Source organism: Falco peregrinus, chromosome 6 (genome assembly GCF_023634155.1).
Source record: "Falco peregrinus isolate bFalPer1 chromosome 6, bFalPer1.pri, whole genome shotgun sequence".
Classification (NCBI taxonomy): Eukaryota; Metazoa; Chordata; class Aves; order Falconiformes; family Falconidae; genus Falco; species Falco peregrinus.
Window position 1 is genome coordinate 8,264,533 of NC_073726.1, and position 24,732 is coordinate 8,289,264.

Consider the following 24,732-nt stretch of genomic DNA (forward strand, 5'->3'; position numbering starts at 1 on the left):
CAGCAAAAAACAGAGATCACTATGAAGTGTTTGCTCATTTCCAGATCAGAGTATCTGTGTAACACAACCACGACAATTAGAGCAAAGAATGACAGAAAGTCAGTTAACTGGACGAAGCTGTGAACTCACATGTTCTGATGATATCTTCTTCAGAAGCTCAGAACTGGGTGTGCCCACAACTTCCATTATTCTCTTTAGTTGATCGATATCTGCATTATTTCAGGGAAATAAACAGCACATGGTCCTTCTGGATTTAAACAAGTAATGAGCTTTCACGCAGATAGTCAAGATGTTTAGAACTCTTCAGCAAGACAACTCCATTGTAGTTCATAGGATACTCATTCATGTCTGGTTAGGCCTAGTCCTGGAGCATTAAATTCTCCATGGTACAATATGAATCTGTCAGGTTTGCCTGTACGTGAGAAAACAGCATGCAAAATAGTGCTTCCTGTCCCAGTTCCCAATTTCACATATTCTTAAACAATTTTAAAAGCACATTTATGTTTCAGTGATCTGAGGGCTTTCTGAAGAACAGTCTAATATGATACAGAACGGCAGAGCTCAGAGGTTGTGATCAGCAGCTCAGGGACCAGCTGGAGGCCTGGAGATGGTGTTCCCCAGGGGTCAGTGCTGGGTCCAGTCCTGCCCAGCCTTTCCCTCGGTGCCCTGGATGAGGGGACAGAGGCACCCTCAGCAGTTTGCTGGTGATACAGAACCGGGAGGAGCGGCTGATCCCCCAGGAGGCCGCGCTGCCATTCAGCCAGGCCTGGACAGGCCGGAGAGCTGGGTGGAGAGGGACCTGATGGAGTTCAACAAAGGCCCGTGTGGGGTCCTGCACCTGTAACCCCAGCACCAGCACGGGCCAGGGGTGACCTGCTGGGGGGCAGCTCTGCGGGGAAGGGACTGGGAGTGCTGGTGGGCGGCCAGTTGCCCATGGGCCAGCGGTGTGCCCTGGTGGCCAGGAAGGCCAGTGGGATCCCGGGGGCATTAGGAGGATCGCGGCCAGCAGGTGGAGGGAGGTGATCCTGCCCCTCTGCTCTGCCCTGGTGAGGCCACATCTGGAGCGCTGTGTCCAGTGCTGGGCTCCCCAGCTCAAGGGAGACAGGGAACTACTGGAGGGGGCCCAGCAGAGGGCTACAGGGATGGTGAGGGGACTGGAGCATCTCCCCTGTGAGGGAAGGCTGAGGGAGCTGGGCCTGTGTAGCCTGGGGAAGAGACGGCTGAGGGGGGATCTTGTCAATGAATGTAAATATCTTAGGGTTGAGTGTCAGGAGGATGGGGCCAGGCTCTTTTCAGTGCTGCCCAGTGACAGGGCAAGGGGCAACGGGCACAAACTGCAACACAAGAAGTTCCACCTGAATGTGAGGAAAAACTTCTTTACCTTGAGGGTGACAGAGCACTGGGACAGGCTGCCAGAGAGGCTGTGGAGTCTCCTTCTCTGGAGACATTCAAAGCCCACCTGGACGTGTCCCTGTGCAACCTGCTCTGGGTGAAGATGGGGAGTGAACCAGCTGATCTCCAGCGGTCCCTTCCAACCCCGACCGTTCTGTGATCCTGGGAGTACATAGGGCTAGATTGCTAATCTGACGGCTGGTAAATAGAAAGTTCTCATTTGGTAGCTTTAAAAATCTGTTTTATATCAGTCTCAAGATTAAAAACTTTGAAAATATTTATTTTTCATTGTCATGTACGATCTGTGAAGTATACTTCATTTTCCCTAGAGACTCAAGGTTATTTTAAAACTTTATTTAAATTGATGTAATCATATAATTGTGGAAAATATTTTATAACAGCAAAAATTGTCTCAAGTCTTGAAAACTATAGCTATTCATTTTTCCAAATAATACATATCATGTAATCAGTCTGAAGCACAGTCACCATCCAGACGATGAACATCTGGACAATGCCTGTGGTTACAATAGAGCCCAACGACACTGAGCACAAAGAAAAGGTCAGCAGGAAGACTTGGTGTCTCAGCTCTCCTGCACAGTTTTTCAGGCAATTCTAATGTCATGTTGTTTTGCACCTGGCAACAGCTTAGTTTTAGCAGAAGTGTTTGCTTTTTGAGGGGTTTCAGAGCAGCGAGAAAAGTCAATATTCAGTACAGAAGAATGTGCCTTTGTTTCTCATATTAAAAGCTTTCCTCCTCCGATGCAGTTCTTTCCTTACTCCTCATTATGTGTTTTTCTTCAGCTTTCTTTTATTATTTTACTGCTCTCCTCAGCAACGGCTCTTTTGTTTTTTTCCTCCTGCCAGCACAGGAAACGCCAGTGGAAATCCCTGACGCTCCAGCAGGGACCACAGCACAGCACTGAGGAAAAAAAGAGGGTTTTGTTGCTCCTGTAGCATTTCTGGAACTGCTGGTTTTTTTAATAACAGGACACAATGTGCCTATTAACTCACTTATTATTTAAAAGTTAATTTGTTTGCACTTTGGGAACTTCCAGTCTAAAAGCAGTTCTATTTTTTAAAATTATATTAGTTAATCATAAACTTTTGCCTTTACTCAGCTTCAGTTTTAAATTATGTTATTTCAGTAAGACACACACATGGAAGAAATCTGCTCTGTTGTAACTAGGCTATTATTTAAATTCAGATAAACAACAAAGAACAAAATGTCACTTATTTTGTTTAGGAACATCTGTTACTGGCTTTTTTTTCCTACCAGTGGGTCCCTCATTCAGCTCTCATATACACTAAACTGAAAGATTAGCAAAAATTTGTTTACTGTTTTAAAAGCTTGTTACCTCAAAACCATTTCCATAGAAACACTGAGATCGTTAGAACAAAAGGAAGAATTAGAGACATTTTTATATCTGCATTTTAAGTTTTATCTTAAGGATACAATCATTTCCTGGAAATAGGGCCTTCCCTTTCAATAGCTCTGCCATGATGCATCCAACCGACCAGATGTCAACTGCCAAAAGATGGAGACAGAAATGTGTGTGATGAATTGAAAAGATTCTTAAACAGAGTTTCTTCTTGGTTTATCACTATATCCAGCTGTAGCAAAATGCAAGTCCTCACAGTTTACCTGTTTGATTGTAGTGCATCCAGTTTAACATAATTTCTGGAGCTCTGTACCATCTTGTTGCAACATATCCGGTCATTTCATCATCAGTTTGTCGAGCTAAACCAAAGTCTAAAATCTACAGAATTAAAATAAAATAAAATAAATAATAATTTTTAAAAATCCCTTTTCACTTTTGTTATAGGTACTGATTTTCCACATTGCTTATTTCTGAGTTTATCCATAGTCCCTCACTACTGATGGAGTAAAACAGCAACACTGCAGATGAGCTCATCTGCTCTTCCTGCTGTATCACAGCACCCTACAGGTCTGCATAAAGGTGCTTCCACTGCGATGAGCCTGGCCCTTTGTCCTCTAAAGGCAAACTTTACTTTTTGCCTCAAGTTTAATAAACTCACATTTATTTGCTAAAAATAAGCATTGCTGCTATAAAAAAATGAAACAATATCAACGGGGAATGTTTGTGTAAAATGCCAATGGTAAGTGCCACTGGCCATTTAAACAGCTAAAGACCACGAGCTGATCAAAAATCTGCAGAATTTCTGTTGTCTCCCTCTCATGTCTGTCTAAGCATTTAACCCAAATCACACAACATTCTGATGCCACTAGGAGAGAAACATATATCCTGTGTAACAGGTAGATTTAAACCATATACTACCTGTTTTCAGTGGAACTCTTCCACAGAAACAACAGAGGAGCTCTGTTTAGGTACACGTATTACTCATAGGCTTGATAGAAAGAGAGAGCATGCAGAGGGGAATGTTTTGCTAAGTTTACATTGACGGGAAGTTATTTAAATTAGATTTCTCCTGTTCATTTCTTTGCTTTCTGTTTTTTGATTTGTCTGTGTCCCACTAATGACGGAGATAAAAGGTATCCCTAACTCAGACTGTTGTGAAAGGGTACCATCTGAGCCTCAGTGCTGTTCGTGAAGTCAGTCATCGGAGCTAGTTAGCATCTCTTCAAATAGAAATATGAACTAAGATCAGTGGCAACCTCCTGTGATGAGACCCAGGATTATTTATTAAGCTGATAGCTAATCCTTTTCATTAGGAGTAAAGAAATTTTAAGAGTATAATCCAATTTAAAGATATAAAAAGCCTAAAGAAAAATATTAAGATATAAGTAACATGTTAATATCTTTACTTCTAATATATTTCAGAAGTATTATGTATTTCTTAAATAAGCAAAAATAAAAGCATGAGGCAAACAAGGCATGAATAATGGCATGAAACTCTAGCACTAATGCCCTTACTTTTATAAGGGTTTCAGCAGTATTTTTCTTTAATAGCTGATCCCTTCTATCAAATGTGTATGCACACACACACACACACGTTTTCCTTCTTTTTGCTTCTATTTCCTTTTTGTTTGTACTTGGAAATATCCACTAGTTTGTTCTATCTGAAAATAACTTGGTAACAGAGGAAGTAAAGCTATAAATATAAACAAAGCAAAGAACAGCATAACAAATGCTAAGCAGGGATGTGCACAGATACCACATAGTAGAAAAAAAGATTAAAAGTCTCCTTTACTTACAGTACAAAAATACAGCACACATTTTAGAGTGCACGATCAGACCCAGATGACCCATAAAATTTCACAGATGCTGAACATACATGCATGAAAACGTTAGAGGGATAATCATGAAGCTTGCTGAGCATCTGCAAGTGTCACTAAACCAAACAGGAACTACAGTTTCTTACCACAGATCTGGATTAGCGCGAGAACCTAACTGCATTGCTCTTATTCACTATTGTGATTTTTTGCTGATCTTGGAAGTATTTGGAATCTTTTCTTAAATCCCTCGCAGCTGGAATAAAGTGATTACATCAGTCTCAGTCACAGGGAGAACGATGTTTCTGGCTGTCATGGAGAAATGCTAAACTTCTCATTCTTAGGCTTAAAGGCTTAGAAAGATAGAAGACATCTCCATGCTTATTTTGTAATATCGCATCACACAGATACACAAAAGATACATATTTATATAGATGTGTACATTAAAATAGCATTTGAGAAGTGTGGATTACTGGGTTCTTTTTGGAGGGGTTTGGGTTTGATGGGTTTATTGTGTGGTGGTTTTTTTTTTAGTGCCTATAACTGGTGATACTGATATTAAAATCATTATATAATTTAGCTTGTAAATTCTATAGATATAAAAAATGTGAAGTTGTTACAAGGCTTCATCTAAACATGGCAGATGCAGATACATATCACAGGTCAAACTTTCAAGACATACTCAGTTAAGTACTCACTCATGGGCCAAATTATTAGCCTATGTACCATCTGCAAGGAACTAGGGATGAACATCTGGCAAAGATACTTGTGTTCATACTAAATTAACATTTGGGAGAAAACAGATCTTCATGGAAATGTGTTTTCTATACCAGGAGAGCAACAGTAGCAAGCAGTTGAAATTAATGGAATCAGAAATAAAAACCAGAACCTAATATTTTCTCAGAAAACTGTCATCTTGAGGGCTTTTAGAACATCCTTCATTACAACAGCATGATACCTACCCTCAATTCACAGTCTTCATTTACGGCTAGGTTACTGGGCTTCAGGTCCTGTAGCAAAACAGAGAGTTAGTCAAGTACAATTTTAACCTTTTAAAGTATAACTATGTCTTAATAACACAGTTGATGCACAGAGGGACACACTCCATTTTTATTATTGCAATGAGTGAACTCACCCGGTGGATGATTCCAGCTGAGTGAATATACTGTGAAACAAAAAGGAAAAGAAAAGGTAAGACTTGAAGTTAGAGGTGAAGGAAGGTACGAGTCACTTGTCTTATCTTTTAGCTTCTGAGACCGATGGTTTTATAAATAGAAAAGACTTACGTCACACTACATTTTCAGATCAAACGAAGTTATGATGAACTTCAAAACCTCCTTGTTTTGTATTACCCAGAGCTAGATATTTCAAGAAAGGTAATAACCATGAAGACTAGATTCTACTACAAAAGAACTTGCAGTGATTCTTCTGTTGAAAGTTTCTTACCAATTTGGAATTTGTTCCAGTCTCATCTGGATGTCCATGTTGCTCAGCTAGTGGCTCAGTGAAGTCAGTGGCCTAGCAAGCAGTATGGTTGACTCCTCGAGTCACCTTCCCAAACTGTGAATGCTGATGTGGTGAGAGAGACTCACACCCTGGGACAGGTTAGCGACCAAAATACCCACCTAAACCACAGCACTACCTCAGGTCTACTTTTAAAGCAGGGGCCCAAAGCAGTGTATCAGTGTCTGCTATTTTACATAAAACATTAAAACTCAAAGACTGAGAAAAGCTTACTCTGTAACTGCCTACAGTTTACTTGTTAGGATTACCAACCGATTTATCTATGATCTAACTGACCAGGATCAGCAAGACCCTGAAAATCTGTTCTATTCTCTAGAGGTGAATTCACCTGCTTTTTCATAAGCAGAGATTACATGCAAAACCTGTATATCAGCTGAGAAAACCCTAAGAAAACACAAGGGCACTCTTCTTGTTGCAGACCTATGCACCATTTATTGGAAGGGCAGGGCCACCCCCGAGCGCTCCAACAGCTGCGAGCAGCTGAATGAAGAGGAAACCAAACCACTCCTTGCGACAGAAGGAGCTGTGTCCCTGCTTTGCTGAGACAATGACAACATCTCCTCCTGGTGCCACCAAGCAGTCCTCTACCAGCCAGCTCAGGAGTCTGTTGAACTATGCAGTTCCATGCCAATGCTTCGTCTGCTTCTGCAGATAGCTTCTGCAGGGCACAAAGCCTGTGCTCCATACTGCTGAACACACCTACCAGCGAGCCCAAAGCTTACTCAGGTATGCAAATACACATTGTAATGACTCCAGCAGAGATGTGAGGAGGTGCATATGATCAAATGTTCTTCGACTAATGAGACATGAGAATTTCAATTCCAGAACAGATGAGAGCCACCATCGACCCCTCCCCTTTGAAACAGAGCCAGAAATGCACCTGAGTACATTTCTGAAATTCATATTCACTTTAGAGCAAAACTCTTACTATCATTTAGCTTTAACACAACATAGCCTTATATTCAAAACCGCAAGCTGGATAATTAACTCCAGAATCCATCTTCCTAATTAAGCTATTAACTTAAGTAAATGAGACAAAGCAATTAAGGCCTCAGTACTGCAATTTTTATTCACTGAAATCTGCACTTAAACTGACAGAACCCTCGCATGCATGAATAAAAATTAGTCTCGGGCACAAGGTGACCTGCTGAAAATCAGGCAAGTAGTATATTTCAGAGCCAGTATTTAGCAAGTCTTGCTTTCAAACACACAGTTATTTTCCATGTCTAAAATACTAATTACTGTTATGTTAACTACTAAAGCAGCTGACCTTTCTCTTTTCTTTTTGCTTATACCCCGGAAAATCAATGCTGGTCAGAGAAAATGCTTATCGCCTAGTAATTGGAAGTATTTTCTACATCTTCTCCTGTTTATAGACACTTCCATGTTTAATGTCAGCAAAGTGATATCTATTTTAATTCTTTTGGAAGAAAATTTTGCTACAGTTTCATCGCCAATTGCCTGTGTTATCTAAATGTATAAATTTTAACTGATACAATTAAAGGGAAACAATGACTTTACAAGCAGAGTAAATCCTAGGTGATTGTGTGCAACATCACACATCACTTGAATAAACCACTTCCAGACATTTCCCAAAGAACCCAGTTAACTTGGTTATCTCTTCACCCATGGGATGCTCTCCATAAAAATCAGGGCTGTAGTTTTCCAAAGCACAAATGTGAGTTACTTGCCATATCATTCTTCATCAATTCCACATTCTTCAGAAGTTTTTTCATTACTAACTTGTGACAGGTGAAGTATTTAAAGCACACAATGTGCCCTACAGAACATGTCCACTCGAGACACTACATAGCAAGCGATTCTCCCTCAATAATAACTTAAATAGATACTGATCTAAAGTTAAAGTTCAAGGGGAGTATTCACATGTATTGCACATGTAAACATCAGCAGGCTTGAGGTCTCATTTCTGGTTAGAAAAATGATCTGATAATTTCTGAAATAAAAGTGCACAGATAGCCACAATCAAGACAAATAAAAAAAAGTGTTTAAGTACTAGAGACTGAACCAGTCATTACTACAACATTTTGGTTGCTGACTCAAACTCCTGCACTCAGCCAGTACCTTAAGACCTCGAAGTAACTGATAGATGAGAAACTGTATATGGTCATCTGTTAATTTCTGACACTTCACAATGTTATTCAGGTCAGCACCCATTAAATTTGTCACAAGATACCTGTGAGAATAAAACAGAGAACAAATAACATGCTTCATTTAAGAATGGCAGAACATAAAACCCTCCAAAAGCATCACATCTAAAGAGTAACTACACACTCCAACATAGGTTTCTTTTCCTTTTTCCACTAATACACAGTTTATGCCCTTTAAATCAGCTATAAGATTTAATAATGGAATCACAGCTATATTATCATGAAAAAGAAAAATCCTTACAGTACATTAAAAGCTTATATCTCTTTTCTCCATGACACACTGCAGCAGTTTAGTGAGGGGAGAATGCGTCAAGTTTTGGGATGAATAGGAAGCCTCACCCAGCATCAAAGTGGAAGCCTGAGGCACTGAAACTATGGTACCTGCAAGGCCCCGGAATACCTGATGACAGAGATTAACATTGGATTGGTCGAAATAAGAGTGTTTTGTGTAACTTCCCTCCCTGCCCCCACTGGAAGTTTTATTTTTTGACAAATTTTGCAGAAACATTGATTCTTTTCCAAAAAACCCAGTGCTGGGACAAAAGTATGCATCTATCATACCCAGTTCTCATTTATGTAATTCTGCCCCAGAGTCAAAGGGGTTTGGCCACTAATTTCCGTTAAGACAAAAATATATTCATTACTATTTCTTCCGCTAAATCGTTTACCTAGTGCTTATACATGATGAAACCAAGAGTAACTCTGCATAGATCATATGTCCGAGTAACACCAAAATACACCTAGTCCTAAGTTAGTCAGGAACGTAGCCTAAATTTATTTTGTCTCTAACCAACAGAATACTTTCCTGCATTCCTCAACTATCCCATCTAGCTGTGAAAAAAAATAATCTACAGCTAACACACAATTGAACTGAAAAAGTTTCACGATTATTGGCATTTATGCAGCATCAAATCATTTACCATATACCTATAATTTCAAAAAAGTACTAAAATGAGGCCCATCGCCCTGCCTCCTTTTTTGTGGAAAAGTTGCAAGAAGATTTGTTGGGGTTCTTCACACAAAGCCAACTGTGGCTGCAAATGTACATGCTTCCTTTTAAAAACCAAAGTGGTACTTACTAACTCGTCAGAACGATTTTAAAATTTTACTTACACTTCATTAAAATTTTCTATTGACGTTGCAGGTGTAAAAACGTCTAGCAATCCTATAACCTGAAAGATGAGGGAATAAACATTTTATTTTTAGAAATCTGTAAAGGGACATTTAATTAGTGTTGACAGTGCTTAGCATTTTGGGGATGAAACTTAACAAAAATATGACACATGGTCATTTTTTAAGTGGTCTATACAGGTATAGCGACAGCTATCTTCATGACCAACAGAAAATTATATTAATTACAAAAAGTAATTACAAGACTTTGGACAATGAGAAATAAAGGCAGGAAAAGCAATGTCTCATTACAGAAAAGGTGACACATGGCTTGTTAAATTATGCACAATTTTGTCGGTTTTCTTGTTCTGTTGTCACTTAATTTTTTTAGCACCCCTTCTCCAGGATACTTTTCACTGCACTATATTTTATTCAGGCTTCAATTCATCAAGTTACTTTTAAGCAGGTAGATACTCCCAATGAAACTAATTGCCACATAAACTTAGAATAGTACTCAATTATTTGGGGCCTGGAGTTCTACTATCTTTCATCTAGATACTAAACTGTTGTTAATTTCAATGACGGTACCTGCTCTTAATTTCTCAACAGAATCCAAATTCAGCAAAAGCAGGTTTGAGGTGTGGGGTTTTTTTCCTGGACTGATATTCAAGAGCAGTCAACAGCAGCGAGCAGAACACTCTCACTGCTTTAGTTAGAGTAAGACCACTTCTTTTGGATTTCACTAGCTGCATCTTCAAGATGAAATTAGATCACTTTTAAATAAAAAGGCAGCCTTTTACTGAAAGTCTCTACTTCAAAGGCCAGTACTTCACTACACGTAAGATGGCTAGGTCTAGGTATCTTGGGTAGCTTAGAGTTGCATATACTTTTCGAAAAAGATTGTACCTAACTGAAATTAAGCTATATTTCAAACTTTTCTCATGAAAATCCGAAGGGAAAGAACTTTCTCTCCACTTACATTCTCATGCTTCATGTGCTTAAGCAACCTAAGCTCCCGGTAGGTCCTCCTCGCATGAATAAGTGATTGGAAAGGTCTCGAAAGCTTTTTTACTGCCACCTTCTGTCTTGTTTTGGTATCATAAGCTGAACTGGAAGAGAAAAAGGAAAAGTCCAAGTTGATGGCATGTTCAAAGCTCTCAGCTAGTTCACTGGAGAAACCTGTACTCCCCTGGGGACTCTCACTCCTCCTTTTGCCCTCTTTCACCTTCTATCCAGGGACTGCAGCCAGGGAAGCTAGTCAGCAGTAACTCCCGAGTATTCAAAGACAGTTCCCTTGTTTTCCATCTTGCACATTGCTAACGCTTCTGATAATGTTCAAAACTCACCCCCAGGTAACCCTCCCCCAGATGGCGCGAAAAGTAACCAGAGAATTAGCTCCTTTAGTGCAGCTCTAGCCTCCAGCTCCAAGGCAAGGCTTGTAGGGTAACATGGGGGTTCACGCTCTGGGTCTTACTGAACAAATTGGAGTCTTTACTAATTAGAGGAATGTTGCCCTTGTGTCTAACTATTAATTACCTATGTGACCATTAGCTTGCTAGACTGTTAGGGCACAAAACTGGTATCAAATTAGGATGTTGACATAGCCAAGGCCATAGTGTTTCCTTGGGAAATGCTGGTAACAAGCGAACAATGGGTACACGTCTTACACTCCAGCCCACAGATCCTGCTGACACACAGCATGTGCTTCATACAGATGGAGATACCCTGCTGAAGAGGACACTAAATACGCACGTCACCATTTGCACAGAAGCGAGACACACTGCTTTTTGTGTGTTAGAAAGACACGACAAGCACAAGAAGCCACAATAAAACGATGTCCGTCACATAGCACAGGAATAAAAAATGATCCCTAAATGTATTACTTCATGACACTACACATGAAAATTATAAAATGATTCAGTTTGCTACCTTCTTTTATGAAGAAAATAATGGATAAGAGTAACAACTGCAAGAAAATTAAGTTAAAAATGTGATCAATTAAACTACCTTGCGATTCTCTGTTGGAAGTGCGCATAACACTGTCTATGCTTGCCAGAGAGCATTAGCAAGACAAGAACCTTCACATGTTTATCTTTGAGAACTCTGAGTTACACACATGAAAATTAGATAACATGAAAAATGCACAAGAGCAAGATGACAACAGTCAACAGTCACACCAAATGCTGTTAGCTCCTTATGAACAGTGTTGCAGACACTCCTGCAAATTGTGGTCGGAGACGCCTGCTGGAGACAAAAACATCACTCGTGCCTGGAGTAGCTCCTAAACTTGATACACCAAGCCTATCATCAGCTCCAAATAGGTGGTCTTCTACACATATTTGGTACTCTGCTAAAGTCATGAAGAGCCAACTGAAGAGCAAAGCCTCTTTATCTGCAGGCAGCTGGAGGACAAGGTGGTGTTTCTAATGAGAAGCAAGAAAGTACACAAGCAACAAATGGGCAGGAAGAAGAGTGGCATCCAAAAGGTGGCTGTGATCCAGTTATCCTAGAATTGTGTCAACCTCCCTGAAGGCCAATGCAGGGCACAATCCAGCAACATTTTATTAGATAAAAACAGAGTAAGAGGAAGTAGATTTAATCATGAATTTCTTGCAGGCACCATTGAAAGAGTGAGTCACTCATGAGATAAATGAAAGAGATAAGCCAATTACTTAGCTAGTTTCTTGCAAGCATCACAGAAGTGGATCTTCAGGGAAGTTTTAAAGGTGTACAGGGTTGCGGCTTTGCTGAGCACCTTGGGAAGGGCATTCCCTGAGCAGAAGAAAGAAAGCATAGGAAGAAGGAGATACAACAGAGATAATTGTTCCAACAGTAGAGCAGGGATGACAGAATTCAGGATATGAGGACGCTGCATTGCTCAAACACATGGAGCAGCTGAAGAATGAACAGTGTGAGAAGAACTGACAACAGAGGTATCTTAAATTCCACATCACTGGCCACAGGGACAACATGAAGGTTGCACAAGTAAATCTGAAGAATTAAGAAGGGGCAATGCTTAGCTGTTAATATAACAAAGATTAGATATAATTGCCCTGCCTGGCCAATTAAGCCCCTGGAGAACACCACCAAGTCGCACAAATACTCTATCCTTTCCAACTTTTTTTTCCAGTGGAAAAGGAAATGTTTATCCAGATAAATAAATAGCATTGCCCAAACCAGCAGTCTGTACTTAACATCTCAGGTTTTCTGGTAATTCACAAGCCTTCCACTCATGCTTGTACCGGCTTGTGAAATACTGCATACATTATACAAGGCTAGGAGGAATTCGGTTTTAAATCCTATTACCATGATAAACATCCCTCTCCTCCCAATTCTAAGGTCAAATGTGGGTTTCAGTGATTTAAAAAACACTGATCTTTAAGACAGATTTATTTTTATACTCCATATGACTCAAGGCTGCACAGCTTTCAGATGGTACGCAGCGCTAGGGTTTTTTTAGCTTCAGTAATTCTTATGACAGCAGCTTTTTAGACCCAGGATGGAAGCACATGGCGGGGGGGGGGGGGGGGGGGGGGGGGCAGGGGGGAGAAAAAACCAAACCCAAACAAATGGCAACTTGAGTCCTGGGACCTCCAATGGGAAATCATGAACTGGAGGTGCACCAGCCAGGGACTGACCTGGTTTACATGAGTTCCTTTGCAGTCAAGAAACTGTATCAAGTGATAATCAGATCTAATGCCTTCAGGGTCTTTCCTTGCCTGGTTTACCATCATCATAATTCAAGTTATTAACAGTGAAGCATTCAAAATTTTAGATTTCTTGCTGTTTGAACTCTCTTGTTTGTCAGATGCAAGGACGACGTACACCTGTGATCTCTGCTACTGCCTGTGATCACATTTTGCAAGCAGCAGGCCGCCGCCCGCGTTCCTCCCTGTGTGCACTCACACCTCCATGTTGGACTCTGTCTCCCCCTCTTGCTATTCTATCATCCCAGCTGCAAGCTGGGCTGTCCCTTGAATCCCCCAGCATCCCCAGTCAACAGTTAGGTGGCAGGATGAGCTGCTTCCCCTTCTGTGTGAATTCCCCAAGAACCTTCAGCGTTCAGGCTAGTCCCTGGGTAGGACATCTCTGGTCTCAGTCACAGTGACAATATGGGCCCACCTCTGCTCGGCACCTCACGGGCCTGTGACCAGCCTCACTAAACTGATTCAAAACAGCTTCTTAAAAAAACCACAGAAAAACTCACAAACAAACCGTGCTGTTAACAAGTTTGACTTAACAGGGAAGGAAAGGGTTAGAAGCCCTCACCTTCCCTCTCCCTTTGTGACACCCAGCTCACCCCACCCCCACTACTTCTTAGGACTGGAGAGGGCTTCTCTCTGCCAGCCTCTTGGTGTTTGCACCCCCTGACAAACAACTGCTGTGGCAACTTACGGTGCCTTTTTCTTCGGCACAGTTACTTTGCACGGGCTCCAGCTTTGGCCAGCCACTTGTGTATATACCCGGTTTATACTGACACCTGGAAACAAACAATCCTTCCACCGGTTCAGCTGCCGCTCCCTGAGTTTCTTTGAAACTACTTATTCTGAGGTGTCTTGCCTCTGCTTACGATGTTACCGCATGTACCTGGACAGAATGGATATAAACTTTGACACCTGCAAAGGGATATCATCTCCCATCTCCAAGGTATTCTTTACTGTTAGCACTTCATTTGTTGTAAGCAGTGAAAATAAGTGACTTTTTAATTGTGTATCATCAGTGACTATTTCTGGCATCATCATGAAGCAGTATGCTCACATGCCTCAATAGCATATGGGAACACCACTTTAGACAGACAATTGTAATATAAAAAGAAACAATTGTTACTGTTTTTTTAATTTACAAGAAAAAAAACTTGTAACAATCTTAGCCATAGCTTTTTCAGATACAATTATTCTTGACCCAGAATGCTTTGCAGTTATGACACAGTTTCTGCTGTCTGTCCTTTCCAAGATCAAGGACAAAACCCCCATTATTCCGCTTACAGGGATGGCACCACTTTCACGCAGATTAGAGACTTCTGCTTCGTGTGATTTTCAATCATTGCTTAAATTAGACCTACCTTTTCAGTGTTGTCAAGGCCTATATTTAATAATTCTACTGAAGTTCCACTAGATGAAATATGAATCTCTATTTATATGCACATTTTCCCAGTCCTTAAGTTTTCCAAGGAAAGTTTGAACATAGGAAGCTAAGGTAGTCTAAAAAGTCAGGAGGCAGAGAGCACAGGATTTTAACAGCTTCATACTAACTTCATGACTTTTGATGGGGCGTGGATTTCTACAGCTGATGTTTATAAACATGGCCTTACATACACCCATTTCCCCAGTATCCACAGCCAGTTCATCCTCTGTGGTTGCAGAGCAGCAATACAGGACAGGCAAGCCGCTCACGTGCACAGCCTGCTCAGACCCTTCAGGGCTCCGGGGATTAGAAGCACCCTATTCAGCTATGGCTACGTAACCTTCAGGATCAAATTTGCTTCAACAGCTGGAGGGCAGCTTGTGGGAGCCCAGTCTAACAAGCCACGCACGGAGCCAACTCGTACCCTATTTAGGGAACTCCAGTATCCGATGCAGGAAGAACACTTCCTGGGATCAACTGGTCCCTTTGGACCACAGCCAGTCCCTGAACTTCCTAATGCTTTGGGCTTGGAAAGGGCTTATGAGCTGGGCACGGTACTACCCACAGTGCCAGGAAAAAGTTCAGCTTCTCCTCATTCCCAGAGCCAGCTCAGGTCTAGCTGGTGCAGAACGAAGGCCCGACCCAAGCTGGCTGCATGTGGTGCCAGTCTTGTGTCTGCAGCAAACTCCCCATCTGCTGTAGGCTACCTGTGTCAGCCAATATTCCATCCCCATCACCCCAGATAACCACGAGGTTTTGGTTGTCTACAAAGCGTGATGTTATGCTTGTGGAAGCATTGCATCTGTACAAATAATTTGGTATACTTATTCTCAGTGATTCATTTGGGGTTAAGTGCAAATAAATACAGAGAAGAGTTAACTTTTCCAATGTTTTTATATATAATTTAGTGTCCCAGCTTGTCAGGCTGATATCTCTACATCATCAGAAGTTTGACAACTGGTTGGACACACTATAACAAACTTGGAGAGAATGCTGTACAGAAGCAGATCCTTAAATTTGCTCCATGTGACAAGGACACTGGGTCTGGGTTTTCCCCATATTGTTCTAGGCTTCTGGTTTTATTTCTTCCACTGCAAGCACAAGACAAGCTTCTTTCCTTCACAGGGTCACATTCCTTCAGAACACAGGAAGATTCCCCTTTACATGTAAGTGTTAGGAGAAAAAAATGAATTAAAAATGCAATTTATGCTCAAAACACAGATTTACAACTTTGTGCTCTTATCCACAGACCTCAGCATCCTTTCATGTACCCACTGACTCCTTCCATTACAGGAGACAGGAACCTCCTTGTGGACAAACGTCCCCTTAATTTGTAAGATCCTGAATTCCTGAGAAAAACAAGTAACAGCAGCAGAAGGGTGTCTGTGAGCAAGCACTGAGGGGAAGGAACAGAAGAGGGGTCAACACACAGAGAACCTAGTCATTGAGGTAGGCAGCCCTTACTGCACCATGCATTGGCAAGTAAGGTAGAAAGGGGGACACACAGGAACACTGCTCCCGGACGTCTTCTAGTGCCTAATTATATAATCCAGGTTTCTCACAATTCCAGTGAATGACAACCTTGTTTTGTGCATTTCTCATAAATGTCACATAAGCGAATGAAAGTCATCACATGAATAACATGGATTTTGGTTTTTGTTTGCAAGGTTTAGTTTGTGATCTTTGTCTGCTGGGTTTTCTCCCGGATCTTGTTCTTGTTTTTTAATAAATAGAGCTACTTCTTATTGAAATATTGTCTTGAAAAAAGCACAAACAGCACCTATCCAATACCAGAAAATGGACCATAATAGCTATTGGCAGTACAGCAAGAGAACAACAGAAAAAGGCCACCTGCAGTAAGCCTAAGTTAAGCAGCAAAGTAAACCCAGGAAACGGCTCATTTGTTCCATCTTTATAAATGTTTTGTTACTTTATGCAAGTTCAAGTTGGTGATTTCCACTCTTTAAGAGCTAGATTTAAGGTACAGAGTGTGTTTGTTTACTAAACCACAAAAATCGGCATATATGTGCCTCAAAAGGAAACCATAAAGAAAAATGAGATGGTAGCAACACAAAAGGTGGGAGGATGAGTAATGGACAGCTCTGAAATGACATGTTAATCTCCTCATTAGAGGAAAAAAAACCCTTGCTTGATGATGATAGGTTATTGTATTGTAAAATTACATCCCATCACTTGGATATTATTCCAACACACCATGCTGAGCACTACTATCAATTGTTTTGGCTTTAGTACAATCACTGTCAATTATCTCAGATTAATTTACCACTAAATCTAAATATAAATCCACAAAATATGTTACACATGCAGCATAATTGTTCCATAACCAACATAAAAATATGTACATACTTTTAAGCAGACACTGAAAAATACTAAAAAATAATTGCTATCCATGTGAATATGTTTGTGAATATATCACCAATCGTCTTTCAATGTAACAACATGATCATAAAATGCTGTATCAGCCTCTGAATCCACAAGCTATTTTTAATCTTCTGATCTGTCTCTTCTGTCTCCACAGTGACTTAAATATTCAAATAACTTTACAGAGAGGCAGTCAGTCACACTCTTCTAGGTGAAGTTACAGACAGTACAGCTTACATCAGTGGGAGCGATGCATTTAAAATCATACTTGTGAGAAAAAAAATACAGAAGGTTGGGGTTGTAAGCTGTTAGCTTCCTCAGCAGTGTAACCAGCTCATGGGCACTAAAATAATAAAGTATTTTAGATAGCCTATAAGCCCAATGTCAGTGTGTAAACAAAATCTGTCAGCTGCCACTAAGCCAGTACACTGCTAATAACAAATGTATTCTATTCAGCATTTCATTAAAAAAAAGTCTGCCAGGTAGTTACAAATTGTGGGCTTTAAACCTAGAGCTAGAAATGCTCATGGATACAAACTTCAATAAACCCACCAGTGCTTTCAAGTACTTGGATAAACCTAAACAGATGAAAACTCACTTACATTCTTGTCCTTCTTTTTCCTATTCCTCCCCCACTTCTCTTTCAAATTTCCTGTTTTCTCTCTCCACAACAGTCAAAAAACGAAACGGTAGCAATTTTTTCCCAGGTCACGTAGGGGTTTTGAAATACCCTCTCCCTCCCTGACTGTAGACACAGAACTAAGAACTAAGATACTGGATTTGTGGTACCAACAGGCTAAAACTGTTCTGAAACTGGAAACAGCTCCCTGGGAAACTCTGCTGAAGGAACCAGGACCCTAGACTTTAAGGGCTCTGGAACAGGAACTGTATCCCCTAGCCAAGTGCAATCGCAATCACAACTGACAGCAGGAAAGGAAAGCAGTTAGTTATGCCACTGCTGCATCATGTGGCCAGGAAGATGCATATTACAACAAATTATATTGAAGTAGGGACGGAGGAGACCCTTTGCAGAGAATTTTTATTCTGCTAATGTATTCCTGCAGCCACGCAGAAGGCTGTAATTCGATGATCCTTGTGGCCTTTCTGCCACAACTGGCTCATCTCATGCCTCTCATTTGTCTTCCATCCCATACTCCTTCTCTCTCTAAAAAAGACTCAGTAATTCCTCCTGAATGAAAACCTGCATCATACAAATTATGATCCTCCCCACTTCTTGAGCTTGCCTGTTCTTCACCCTTCCTGCAATTCCCTCTACCACCCCTCCTCACGCACACATACAGACGTTTGTCATCTGCTCTCAAACTACTCCAGTCTTAGTGACAGCATCCTACATAGAGATCTCCATCACAGCCATTCCCAGCCCTTCTCATTCTTCTCCACAAACACTTCCTTCCTGATTCAGCCTCCTTCATTAAAAGCATTCTTAGACATGCTCATTTAAAGTAAGAACCTTGACTCCACTAATCACCATCCTACTTCCCTTTCCTTTCCGAAGTCAGTAACTACACTGTTCCAACAGCTGGGAAATACGCAGGATGAAACTGGACAAAAGAATAACAAGCAACCTACATTCCATCCTAGTACTCTAACAAAACCACTTTCAATGAACTCTTCAGTGATGTCTCCCTGGCCAGTGCTCAGAAACACTATTCCATCTTCCTTCACACATCTTTCATAAAATTTAGTGAATTCTTGACCTCCCTTGGCTTTGTAGTTGCAAACCCCACTGTGTCTTCGCTCCTAATAGCTATTTCATCACGTTCCTCTAAGGGTCTATCCCACTCTGCAACATTTTTTGTTGCTTCACTTATATTCATCCATTCATTCTACCAATGCTGCTGCACGATCCTCCTCCTAAACTGTAACGCTGATCATGCAACTCCTTTTATTTAGTTCTCCTCCCTATGGCAACCTCACTTTCAAGGCTGCATTTCTGAGTATCATTATTACATATATACACTTTTAAGAGGTGTTCTGGCTCTGACTGGACTCTCGTATCAGCCTTCATCTCTCACTGAGGTTTTCAAGCGTTTGAATAAGCTTAGAAGGGCTCATTGTAAGTATCTGCAAACTAATGAAAGGCTTCAAAACTTTCCTTCTGTATGATGCATACCAAAAATAGACAACTGCTAGCAGATCTTGGACAGCAGTATTTTAACAATATTGTTTGAAATGTTTCTAATAAAATATGAACATACGTAGATGAAGTTCAGTCCCTGTATTTGCAGTGGAAACAAAAGACCTGATCCAAAAGAGGAACAGACCAAAGGGAGTCAACCGGCTCTACATGTGCTTAGGATTCTGCCTTTAGCCTGCAGAGATCTATAGTCTTCGGTTTCCAGCTGTATTTACATACAGCAGGTATGTGTTACTACTACTCTAAAAGTTTATTTCAGCATTTACTGTTTAAACTAGCATGTACTATTACAGTGACATCTAAGTCCAGTAACCTGATCCCATAGTTGCAATCATGTACTTGCTATCACTACAGCTAAGTAAAAGGTCCCTTGAAAAAAACATCCAAAAGTCATCCAGTACAATCTTGGTTGAGGGAACTTTTCTTTGTCAGTCAAACACAGTTTATATCAGCCTTCAAAAACCCTCATACGCTACTGAGGTGTCTCAGCATCTCCTTAGAGATCCTCAGTGTGAAAAGGCCAGAATCAGCAATGTTATGTTCGTCTTGCAAGCTACTGCCCCCAAAACACTTGTGAGTGACAATCTAACCAGAAGCACAGAATAGAGTGGATGAGGGAAAGAAGGGGTTAAACTTAGGAATTAAAGCCTTCCGCTTCTATGTTTCCATTTGTACTTACTCAAAGCAAAATCAAAACCTAAACACCATCCTCCCTTTCCCCATTTTACCCAAAATCAGCCAGGACAAAAACTTAATGGATCTTAAGCTTGCACTTACGGTAGCAAGATAGAGGGACCCACTGAACTGCTGCATTGTGTAAATGACATAAGGTAGGCTTCGCTTTCCTGCTTTTCTTGAACTGAGGCCTGTGCCGTTACACTCTGACTTAGCAAGCCTCTTTTTTAAAACGTGTTACATCACCCAAGTTGGTGTCAGGCATTGCATACGTTTAAAATTAAAAGAGCCTGAGTGCATGATGTAAGCACTGTTGATGCCAACTGCCTCTGAGGAAACAGCGCAGGAGTTTCTGGTTGGGAGGAAGCTCTGGACTCACTCTGGTTCATCTGCCCTTTCCAACGAAGGCAGAACACAGAGCTTCCAATAGGCTAATGGGAAACAATGTGTTTAGAGATCAGAGATGGCACACCGCAGAAGGCCGTCTCATACCTCCCAGGCAAAAATAAGACTAAGTAGTCTTTGGAAGACAGTTTACAAAAGCTGGCATGAGAAGAGGCATACAGGCTTTAAAAAAAAAAAAAAAAAGCCTCAAAATCTATTCACATTACATAATTTGTGCTTCAAAAAAGAAAGATGAAGAAGCTCTCTCTCAAGTAGGTGGAACGCCAGCTCCCAGAGGAAAAGGTGGACAGGTAGCAAACTGTAGTGGTCCCACCAGGGTAATACAGCAGGGAGGCAGGGGTGCTGCAGGCCAGAGGTCCAGTTTATAACCACTATCACTGGGACAGCTGAAAGACTCAAACACAGCCAGAATTTTTATTTAAAAGGCAGAGTCACAAGGGTCAAGAGTTTAAAATGCAGTTTGTCCCAAGACATTAACCGTCTCTTCTCTCTAGATCTAAACCAAAACGGTTGTAGATGAAGATTACCTTGTGAAAGTACACTTGCTTGCTTCCCACCTAAATGCCTATCAGCTTAAATACTGCACTTCAAATCAGAAATGTTTTTAACACTCACATTCAGCAGGGACAGTGCCTGCTCTGTAACAGTCAATCAGCCCTTTGACTTCTATGAGAGATAAATCCAGCTTTGGGGGTGGACACTGTGAAAATGTATTTTTCAGGAAAACCTTAACTGAGTTTTGACTTGCAGAAAAGTTAAATTAATTGTCCAGTATAAAAAAATCCTCAACTTGATAAGCAAAGCTATAGCACACAAAGAAAACAACTCCAAAAGAAACAGTTTTGCATGTAAATTTGGTATTTGCTAATACGCAGACATCACCTGAAAAATTAACTAAAATATCCTGTTGAAGACTCCATTGATCATTTTCAATGCAATTAAACTACCATACACACCACGCTTCCACTGGGCTTTGATATTTTTCCTAAATTAACAAAAAAAAAAAAAAAAAAAATCAGATTGGCAGCAGCAAACGACAGAATATCCACCAGCTTGAACAGCCATAGGAATAGAGCCCAGAAAAAGGGAAGCCCTTTGCAGAGTTAACATACAGGAGTAACGCAGAATGTACTGCAAGAGCGAAGTACTTGGGGGAAAGACCTCACGGTTCTCTCTGTGGTTCACACAGATGCTGAAGTGCAATGCCACTTGGCAGTGTGACTGAGTTCTGAGGATCTCCAGGAAGGATTGTTCTTTATGATGTGTCATTAAAGAAGTGAGAAATGCAGTAGAGCTTTTTTTATGCTACGGAAGGTTTGCTTTTTATACATATTCCACATCTAAATAAAAAACAAGGAAAACATACTGGAAAGCACTGTGTTTGATATAGATACCTCTCTAAAAGTGAATCTGTTTTAAAATGGTATCTATCTCCATAGCACATTTGATGCATCTGCATATAAAAACTAACCCAAACACAAATTCTGTTAGAGACTTATGAAATGTCAATAAACTGGGCCAAAACACAGCCTCCTCACGCAAACTCTTCTACTGATTTTGAGCTGCAAGCAAAAAAGGGCAACCAGAAGTTAGTTTAAATGCAAATATTTACAATATGTTTCTTATTACCAGTTACCACTTCAGTTGCACAAGTCTATCAGATGCGACTGATAATTTACGGTAGAAAAGGAAAGGGCAGGGACTAAAGAGTTTCACTGAGGCAGAAAAAGATTTGTTACAACAACTTTGTTCCTGTTTTAAAGCCAGTGTTTGGAGTTCAGGACCTTGGCTTCTGTTCAGCAAAGCACTTAAGAATTTGTTTGATTCCAGTGGTTTCTGTAAGACTTAAATATGTTTTTAGATGTTTTACTGAATAGGAGTACAATTATTCACAAAAGCAATATAGCATATTACTCAAGGGAATGATTGTGTCTCGTAGGTCTCCTGGGTAAAGCACATGCACATAAAGGGGAAAAAAAAAAATCAATTTCAATAGGCACTAAAAATAGATAACTTTTCTGAGAGAGACTTTTCCTCACATTCAAGCTTCTGTTTGGGTTTACAGTTCATCGATGTTAACAAGGCTATTAATATAGAGCAATATTTTATTGCTGTATTCTGTTCTTAAATGTATATTTTAGAGTAAACCTTTCCCATAGCATCTTCCAGTCTCCATTTTACATCTCAGTTCCTAGGCTTCTCCATTGATAAAATACTAGGATTTCCTTGGCTTCACAGACAAATAAAAAGTAAGTACAATGAATTAACTATAAAGACAAAGCACCAGCTGGGCTGCATGCAAACCATGTTTGGATTTTCTTCACAATTTCTCAAAAGTCTGGACATCTCATTACAAAATTCAGCAGAGTGGGTCTTCCCCTTAAAACTACATCAGCATAAATTGGGAAAATAATCAGAAACGTAGGTTCAGCTGAAACATAACAGTAGTTACTCTCCTAACCGTATATACAGCTCCTAGTTTGTAAAATAAAAAAGGAGACAGTAAACTAAGACTTTATAGCCTAAATGAACTAGGTCCTTGTAAAACTATTCATATCAGTTGTCACAGGACTGTATGGTTAACTACAACGGCAGGTACCAACAGTCACACAGTATTTGCCTAGATTTCCCTGGTGCAACTATAAGCCTGAAATAATAAAAGAGAAGAATTCAGAGATGCTTCGCACTAGTCCCAAGTGTTTCTGCTGATTGTTGGAGGCTTTTAAAACACATATTCCTAGTTTACATGTAATCGGGGCATTTCACAGAGCTAGAGAAGGAAGCAACAAACACGAAACTCCATAAACATTTGTCCTCTGCTATCTGCCTGTGAGCGACTGTTGCGCAAGCTTAGCCCGTGACAAAAAGTTAAGTATGAAAGAAATCTTTTTTTTGTGAGTATGTACGTTTAAAGGCCCATTATGGATTGTTTTTATGTAATTCTACTTACCCGGCTTACAAAAGAAACACGATTCTTTTTCTGAAACCCCTTAAACGTCGCTATTATTTCCAAAAATTGATTCAAAGCTTTTATAAACATAGTCAAGCGTGCATCAAAGATGAAAATGATAGCCCGACCTGCACTGGGACTTCCCAAAAGCGCAAGCCTGAGATAGTGATTACCAGAAAAAAACACGGGAAACGTTTCGCGGTAAGATGTGACAAACCCTCAGGCTGCCCTAAGCAGCCGAAGCCCCTGGGCGGCAACCCGCCCTCACCTGCGGCTCCCCTGACATCCGCGGGGAAACCCCCTCCCCCCGCTGCCCCCCGCCCGCCCCGGGGCTTCCCCCCGCCTCCGCGGGCAGAGCTGCCCGGGCCGTGCCCGCCCCGCTAACCGCGGCCGGGAGCCCGCCGGGCCGCAGCGGGGACAGCTCCGGGCCGTGCCCCGCGCCCCGCCGCTGACCCCCCCCGCCCGCTCGGGCGCGCCGTGACTGTGCAAGATTCTCGGCTTCGGGGCAGCTCTCACCCCGGTGCGAGCGGCGCCGGCCGGCGAGCGGCCCCGCGGCGGCCGGTCGGTTTAACAGGCGCTGGGCCGGCGGGCGGCCCCGCGACACCCCCGTCAGGCGGCGGGCGGCCGAGCGGCCGGCGCGGCGGGCGGAGGGGGGTTAGCGGCGGGCGGGCCAGCAGGAGCCGCCCTCCGGCGGCGGCGGCGGGCCCGGTTGCCCGGGTGACGGCGAGGCATGCCCCGGCCCCGCGGGGCCGCCGGCCGCGGCTCCGGAGCGCCCCAGCGCCGCACGCCCCGGCTGCCCGCCGGACACGCCCCCGCCGCCGCACGCCCGAGGCCGGCCCGCCGCCGCGCGGGCACGGCACCCCCCTCCCGCACCGCACCGCTCCGCTCCGCTCGGCGCGCACCGGCCCCGGCGCTCGGCGCGGGTCCCCCCCGCCGCCCCAGCTCCGTCTGCCCCCGCGGGGCGGCACCTGGGCCGCCCCCCACCGCCGCCGCCGGCCGGCAGCACCTGCCGGCTCCCGGCCCCTCGCCCGCCGCCCCGCACCTACCAGACGGAGCCGTAGGCGCCGGAGCCGACGGGGGTGAGGTTCTGGTAGCGCTGCGGCACCTCCCACACCGTCTTGTTCAGCTCCTGCCGGTAGAAGCCGCCGCGCTCGGACATTTTCCCGGAGCCGCCGCCGGCAGCCAGCAGCGGCAGCCGCCCCTCGGCCGGGGCGGGGAGCGAGGCGGGCACGGCCGGCGCCGGCGGGGAGGAGGGACCGGCAGGGGAAGGGGAGGGGAAGGCCGAGGGGGTGGGGGCAGCGGCCGGGGCCGGGGAGAGCCCGGGCGGGGGCGAGGGGCGCACAGGCCCAGGAGCCCCAGGGCCGCCCCCGGTGTCCTCCCGCGGGGGGAGCGCGCGGGGTGTGGCGAGGCGCCGGCCCCGCCCCGGAGCGGCCGGCATCGCTGCGGGGCGCCGTGTGGCACCGCACCGGCCGCAGCGGCCGCAACGCGCGGGGCCCCGCCGGGGAGGAGCGCGGGCGGGCCCGGTCACCCAGCCCGTCCCCTGGCACCGGCAGGTGGCCTGGAGCCTTGCTGACACCTCTCGTGTTCTGCCACGGCCACCTGAAGCTGCCCCGCGGCCCGCCGGACCCCCTCGCCCGGGCTGCAGCGACAG

General features: G+C 43.0%; 1 protein-coding gene across 2 annotated transcripts in view; it reads right to left on the minus strand.

Annotated features, from left to right (window-relative positions):
* The window catches only part of MAPK11 (mitogen-activated protein kinase 11), a 33,395-nt gene extending 8,957 nt beyond the window's left edge, over nt 1–24,438 (minus strand). Inside the window, exons 1-9 of one of the 2 annotated variants that reach the window (XM_055808576.1) lie at nt 24,128–24,438; nt 10,367–10,496; nt 9,391–9,449; nt 8,192–8,303; nt 5,721–5,750; nt 5,548–5,595; nt 3,035–3,149; nt 2,846–2,917; nt 130–209 (exon numbers count right to left, since the gene is read on the minus strand). In XM_055808576.1, coding sequence (XP_055664551.1) covers nt 130–209; nt 2,846–2,917; nt 3,035–3,149; nt 5,548–5,595; nt 5,721–5,750; nt 8,192–8,303; nt 9,391–9,449; nt 10,367–10,496; nt 24,128–24,240 — 759 coding nt within the window. In that variant the 5' untranslated portion in view covers nt 24,241–24,438. Of the gene's footprint in view, nt 1–129; nt 210–2,845; nt 2,918–3,034; nt 3,150–5,547; nt 5,596–5,720; nt 5,751–8,191; nt 8,304–9,390; nt 9,450–10,366; nt 10,497–23,597; nt 23,617–24,127 lie in introns of those variants that run through there. The other variant, XM_055808577.1, reaches the window with a different exon arrangement.
* Between the last annotated feature and the right edge of the window lie 294 nt (nt 24,439–24,732).